The sequence below is a fragment of the Octopus bimaculoides genome, chromosome 5 (assembly GCF_001194135.2).
Source record: "Octopus bimaculoides isolate UCB-OBI-ISO-001 chromosome 5, ASM119413v2, whole genome shotgun sequence".
Lineage (NCBI taxonomy): Eukaryota > Metazoa > Mollusca > Cephalopoda > Octopoda > Octopodidae > Octopus > Octopus bimaculoides.
In genome coordinates, this window is record NC_068985.1 from 44,346,971 (window position 1) to 44,354,455 (window position 7,485).

The 7,485-nt window shown below is 36.6% G+C and overlaps 1 protein-coding gene across 1 annotated transcript in view; it reads right to left on the reverse strand.

Annotated features, from left to right (window-relative positions):
* LOC106878262 (crystallin J1A) overlaps positions 1 to 7,485 on the reverse strand; it is a 387,015-nt gene that overhangs the window by 278,999 nt on the left and 100,531 nt on the right. The window contains exon 6 of the mRNA XM_014927435.2: positions 4,711 to 4,904. Within this exon, the coding sequence (XP_014782921.1) occupies positions 4,712 to 4,904 (193 nt within the window). The 3' untranslated portion in view covers position 4,711. The remainder of the gene's footprint in view (positions 1 to 4,710; positions 4,905 to 7,485) is intronic.

Below are 7,485 nucleotides of genomic sequence, written 5' to 3' on the forward strand. Positions count from 1 at the left end.
TATATATATAAGTTTTGTTTTGTTGCATTCTTATCAGTTCAAAATTCATTCTTGGTTTCAATTATTGGATGATGTTTGATGTATTTCTTCTGGTTTTAATGTTAATACAATAACCTCCTTCGGATTCAGCAGTTTTGATAGGTTATATATATACATATATATATATATATATATATATAGGGGTGGGATGAGGGAGAAAGAGCACTAAGCTGTACTGTGTGTGTGTGTGTGTGATTGAGTAATCAGATAGCAAGAGAGAGTAATAGTGACAGATAAATAAGGCAAAGGATTTTGATGTTCTCTGGTTTCTCTGGACAGGTTATCTAAATAACTTCTTTGTAGGTAGAGATAGTTTATGAGCTGAGCTGTCTAAGTATTAGTAACAGTATTAGAAATAATGAGAGAGAGAGAGAGAGAGAGAGAGGAATACTAGAAATAGCAACAGAGAGAAAATAAGAGAACATGAGAAATAAAAGAGAGGACTATTAAAGATAATAATAAAAGAGGGGGAAGAGGGTGAAAGATATAAAGAGAGTAAGTGAAAGTGAACAGCTTGTGAAAGATGAAATGAACAGAAGAAAGCTAGACAAAGATATTGAAAGAGAAGGAAAGATAGAACAAGTATACACTACAGCAAAAGAAGAACATTCTGAAACTCACATAAAACAAACACACACACACACACATAAACACACCTAAATTCTATAGTTCTTCAGAAAGAATAGTTTCCCTTCTTTACATCTCTTGGATGGCGGGAAGCTAGTTGAGATTCCAATGATACTCAAAACCATTTACCAGATTGAATGTCAGTCAGCTTACATAAATTGGTAATTAGAAATTTGGACTAAAAAGATCCAAGGAATTCTAAAAGCAAGATAAAGGGCTGTTGTTTTATGCTATGCAAGTTAGCGATTTAATATATTTGCATGGTTAAGTGTTGTGGTGGACAGTTGGTATGCAAGTACATACTTCATCTATTAAATATATCAAAAAGTGTCTTCTTTGCAGATAATATTAATATACAGAGATGATGTACTTTATCTCTCACCCTTCTCCTCTCCTTTGTTATCTATCATAGCTTCTAGACTAATTACATTCCACCGGATGAAGTATTTTCTTTGCTTCACATCTCAATAAAAGATTTTCTCAGCTTTATATTCATTAATTCAAATGAAAGCAAATTTTGCTCAGCCAGTTTTCCAGCCCATCTTCAGGTGATATAAATTTATTTTTGCTTTCAGCTCTAGAAAATTTGTTTATTTATATCTTGAGTAAGAAAATTTAATTAACGATTAAATATTGTTAATTAAATATCAGGTCATCCCATAAGTTATGTCCGATTTTACCTTTTCTAAAATTGAATGAAATTTAATAGTATTTTATAATGTCTAATGGAATTAAAAATTATTTTTATGCATTTGTGTACATTTAAACTAATTAAATATTATTTTACAGAACAATAGAATTAAAATTTCTTTGATTAAAACCCTTTCTAACATGGAAATATCTAAAGAGCATTTCAGGCACATAAAGTTTTATGAGTACAAAAAAGGAAACTCTGTAGTCGAAGCGACTTGAAACATACACTCAGTTTATGGGAAAGAATGCTTAAATGAAAGAACTTGCAGAAGATGGTTTGCAAAATTTAGAAGTGGAGATTTCAGCCTTGAAGATGAAAATTGAACAGGACGTCCAGTTCAGTTTAATGATAAGCTCCTTGAGGCATTACTTGAAGAAAATCCTGCATTATCAGTTGAAGAATTGGTAATAAAGCTTAGTTCAAACCATACAACTGTTCATTGTCATCTTCAACAACTTGGAAAGGTTCCTAAACTTGGAAAATGGGTGCCTCATGAATTGTCCAAAAGCAACTGCAAATCCCGAGTTGACATCTGCTCTTCTCTCCATTCTCACAAACTCATTTTTACCCTTTTTGGATAGACATATGACTGGTGATGTAAAATGGATCTTCTATCGAAATGTTAAACATCGTAAACAGTGGCTTGGTAAAAGGGAAAAATCTCAACCACAACTAAGAAGGGAACTTCATGGGAAAAAGGTTCTTCTCTCTATCTGGTGGGATTGCAAAGGAGTAATTCACTTTGAATTGCTACTACCCAATGCAGCAATCAATGTTCAAGTCTACTGTTAGCAATTAAAGCATTTGAACCAAGCTTTGAAGAAAAAAAGACCCGCTTTAGTGATTCGAAAAGGAGTGATGTTTCATCAGGACAATGAGCGACCCCACACTGCAAAGCTCACATCACAGAAAATCGAAGAGCTTGGTTAGGAAAAAATTCCTCATCCACCTTATTCTCTTGACCTTGCTCCTTCAGACTACTATTTGTTTCAGAGTTTACAGAATCATTTGTGGGATATAACTTTCGCAAGCCAGGAGGAGGTCGAAACTGACATTTCAGAGTTCTTCACTTTGAAACTAAAGAGTTTTACATCACTTTAAACTTGCTAATATAATATTTGGGATACCTTTATCTCCACTAAGTATAGATGCAGATGTGTTACCTAAGATTAAATTTGAGGATCTAATCAAAGACTTTGCAATTCAAAAAAAGTAGGAGGAAACTTTTCAAATATAAATAAAGTGGAAGTATACAAAAATAAACATTATTCTCCCTCTTACTGTTTTGTCTTGAAAAATAAAAATTTATTTTATGGTTTGTTATTGTTTATATTTTGAATTACATAATCTTTTATGGGGGCACCAAAATCTTTTAAGTGCTTAGAACCTCGATGGGTCTTAATCCGGCCCTGAGGTTTGGTGATACAAAAAGGAAAATAAAACTGAAAACATGAGTGGTAAGAAGCTTGCTTCCCAACCACATAGTTCCAGGTTCAGTCCCACTGCGTAGCACCTTGGACAAATGTCTTCTACTATAGTTGGACAGTTTGACATGAGCAGACAAGCCAGAGGACTGTGCTATGCTCTATTTGCCTGTTTTGGCATGGTTTCTATGGCTGGATGCCCTTCCTAATGCCAACCACTTTACAGAGTGTGAATTGGGGATTTTTACATGGCACCAGCATCTTTTATTAGTAATCAGCAGACTGACTTAAAAGCTGAGTCAAGTTTCATGGCTGGCCAGTAACGTATTTTTCTGCAATGTATGGATAATTTATCCTGATCACGCTATTTATAGCATTATCACACATTTGAGAAATAAATTTATTTCTGTATCTTACAATACATCTCAATGCTTCTAAAAGCAAACTTTGTTTGTTTCCTTTCATCGTAAAGTTGAATTTAACGTTAGCGTCTTATGAAGCTAAATTTATAAGTTCTAAAATTGCAGAAGAATTCGTTGCTGGGCAGTTTAGTTTAATGGTAAAACACTTGACGTGTAATCACAGAGATGTGAGTTCAAGTCTCATGGCTGACCAGTAACGTATTTTTCTGCAATGTATGGATAATTTATCCTGATCATGCCATTTATAGCATTATCACGCGTTCGAGAAATAAATTTATTTCTGTATCTTACAATAATAACAACATCGAAAAATACCTTAGGAATGAGAACCCAGGTTCGAAATTTCCCCAAGACTCCTGATGAAGGCTGGAGTGTATTTCAGCCAAAATGTTGTGTTAACAACAAACAAGATGAGGACAAATATCCATCAATTGTAAATAATGTAGATAATGTACATAACTCCTCATCTCTTAAATATAGAACTGTCTTAAATCATTCTGTGATCTATTATAATAAAAGTGAAATTCTGTCTGTCTGGGACCCCTGTATCTCAGTCTACTTTTGCTCTGCATAGACATATACCTTTTTGGAATTAGGATGATCCCAGGATTGAAAATCTGCCCTTCATTTGGTTCTTGAACATCCAGTATCAGGATCTGATTTAAAAGCATTTGGGTTGCTACTTCTGGCAGGTAAAGCTTGGCTGATTCATGCCACCTTGGTCAGCATTTGTCAGATGATGTCAGAGATAAAGGGGGAGATAAATGACATTTGCTTCTTTAATTTTTCATCGAGGTTGTTGTTGTTGGCACTCCATTGCTTATGACGTCGAGGGTTCCAGTTGATCTGATCAACAGAACAACCTGCTCGTGAAATTAACGTGCAAGTGGCTGAGCACTCCACAGACATGTGTACCCTTAACGTAGTTCTCGGGGATGTTCAGCGTGACACAGTGTGACAAGGCTGACCCTTTGAATTACAGGCACAACAGAAACAGGAAGTAAGAGTGAGAGAAAGTTGTGGTGAAAGAGTACAGCAGGGTTCGCCACCATCCCCTGCCGGAGCCTCGTGGAGCTTTTAGGTGTTTTCGCTCAATAAACACTCACAACGCCCGGTCTGGGAATCGAAACCGTGATCCTATGACCGCGAGTCCGCTGCCTTAACCACTGGGCCATTGCGCCTCCACTTTCATCGAGGTAATAACTTTGGAACAAATTGGCCAACAGCTGGAATTCAAATTGGGACTGGAACAATAGAATGATTGCATTACAGAATTAATTCTCGTCCGTATTTAACCTCTGGTCACACACCACCAGGGCATATAGTCATTATAAACGTATTATAGTCATGCTATTTAGCTCTCTTTAGTTTTGGGCCACAGACCCAATTAGCCCTCCACAGGAGCTAGCTTAAAAGTCCACACAGAGTGTGGCTTTTAAGCTAGTTAGTAATAAAGAAACATTTTTGTATATCTAGCTATATGAATTAAACTGAATTCACTTACGTCAGTTGTTCTTGAAGACATTACAAGCCACATCAACATGCGGTTGGTCTTTGACTTGCACCACTTTCTGGAGATGAGACACTAAGGCAGTGTCAAGGTCACTTGGAGAGCTCCTTTTTGGGTCGGTCAGTTGAGTCCTTAATTGTCCAATGACATCAGCTGTTGGACCATTCAGGATATAAATCTCCAACAATCTGAAAATACATCATTATAAATTAAGTTTGAAAAAGGGGATTATGGTGGGTGGCCTCTGGGGTTAAGGCTCTAGTTAATGTCTTTGTTATACAATGGCTAAAATTCTGTTATTTTTATTGGTCTGGCCTTGGCCCTTTAGAGAAATCTTGTAGCATTAAATATCTTTAATTTACCTTAGTGAAAATATAGATTATTCCCTCTGAACAATTAAGGGATTTACATTAAATTCTGAAAACATTTACAACAGAAATTTCCCCAAATATCTAAATCTGAAGAACCTTCTAGCTAGTGCAAGCTTGAGAAAGGATGGTGGAAGGTTAGGGGTGAAAGGAAGTGGGGGGATGTTTGAACGGAATAAATAAATACTAAGTAAATTGAATTTTGTTCACAGAGGAATTTGTGGAAGAAAGGAGGAGGAAAGAAAGTGAAATGAACTGGAATATACAGGTTGTATGTGTGAGAGAGGGGTAAAGGGAGGAAGGAGAGAGAGAGAGAGAGAGAGAGAGAGAAAAGCATGAGTGTGAGTAAAGATATATATATATATATATACGTAATGGGTGTATTCTCTGTTGGAAGATTAATGGAAACAATTTCCAGCCTATCAGATATCTTGAAATGTTCTTGAAGTAAAATACCGTATTCTCTATGGTATACGGCAAATTCTATAATGTTACAAAGAACTGAATGGTTCCATCATTAATGCATTTACCTATTGGAAAGCTTTTACCACAATTGCCAGATTGATGCCGTAGCTATCATCATCATCATCATCAAGTTTAAATTTTTGTTCTTGTATACAGACACGGTTTAGATGCTACAATTTATATAAAAGGCAAACCAAAGTTTGAAGAAACTAATAATGGTTAGCACCAGTGAAGTTTGTAAATTCAGAGAAGTCATTGTAGTTAAGGATGAAGGCAGTCCTGATGTTTGGTGCAGGCAGAAAGTCTCCATTAATCTTGACAGCAAAGACTAATACCACTGAAACTTTGTTTTGTTTTTACCTTCTGTACCCTGTTTTCACCCTGAGTACTAATGGTTCTGTTATCTTAGCTATAAGGTCTCCCTCTACTGACTTCTATATCTTTTGTATTCTGATTCTAACTTGATTGCTAATGGTTGTTTACTTGCTGCTCCTTAACTATTTCCTTTCTCTTCCCTGCCTTAATACCTTAGTTAAAGACAATAATCGTGACTGACATTTTAGGGTTGCTGACTTGTGGAAGTTATCTTCAAACCAGAGATGCAACTGAAATGCTTCCAACCGCATGGACTCTGAAATAAATTTACTCATAAACTAGGGTTGATAAACCAAGTGATGGATAAAGTCTGCATTCTAAAAACAAGTAATGGCCTCTTCATTGAAATTCTTCAGAGTTTTGGGTATCAAGTTCTACTCACAACACTTTGGTTAACCAAAGGTTCTAGTAAAAGTCACTTGGCCAAAAAGTTGCAGAATGAGATTGAACCTGGAAGCATTAGTTGTCAAGCAAACTTCTTAACTGCATAGCAACAAAATCGTCCCATCTACAACTATAAGCAACAACAACAACAATGACGACGCCGTGTTTGTGTGCACGTTTTTGTGTGTGCATGTGTTTGCATGCATATTTGTGTGTGTGTGTGAGTGAGTGTTTGTGTCTGTGTGTAATAGGTGCAGGCATAGATGCGTGGTTAAGGTGTTTGCTTTAAAACCAAATGGTTTTGGGTTCAAGCCAATTGTACGGCACCTTATTCAAACGTTAATGATTTAAGAGAAAGAAACACTACTGAAATGTCATCATCATCGTCATCAGTTAATATTCATCTTCCATTCTGCTATGTGTTGAATTGTGTGACAGGATCCAACAAGCAGGAGAAATGCATTCAGCCACAATGTCTGCTTTGGCATGGTTTCTATGGTTGGATGCTCTTCCTAACACCAATCACACAACAAAGTGTATCGAGTGTTTTTCTCATGTTACAGTAACAAGTGAGGTCACCAGGTAACTTTCAAATTTTGGCACAAGGCCAGCACTCTTGGGTGAAGCGTAAGTTGATTACATCGACCCCAGTGTTCAACTGGTACTTATTTTATTGACACTGAAAGGATGAAAGGCAAAGCAGACTTCAGAGAATTTAAACTCAGAATGTAGATATGGGCGAAGTGCTGCTAAGCATTTTGTCTGATGTTCTAATGATTCTGCCAGTTCACCATCTTAATAACGATTTCAAAATTTGGCATAAGGCAAGTAAGTTCGCAGAAGGGAATGAACCATTTACATTGACCCAGTGCTCAACTGGTAGTTATTTTACTGATCTTGAAAGGATGAAAAGTAAAGTTGACCTTGGTCAAATTTGAACTCAAAACTTAAAGACAGATGAAATGCTTATTTCTTTACTGCCCGCAAGGGGGCTAAACATAGAGGGGACAAACAAGGACAGACAAAGGGATTAAGTCGATTATATAGACCCCAATGCGTAACAGGTACTTATTTAATTGACCCCGAAAGGATGAAAAGGCAAAGTGGACCTCGGCGGAATTTGAACTCTGAACGTAGCGGCAGACGAAATACCGCTAAGCATTTCGCCCGGCGTGCT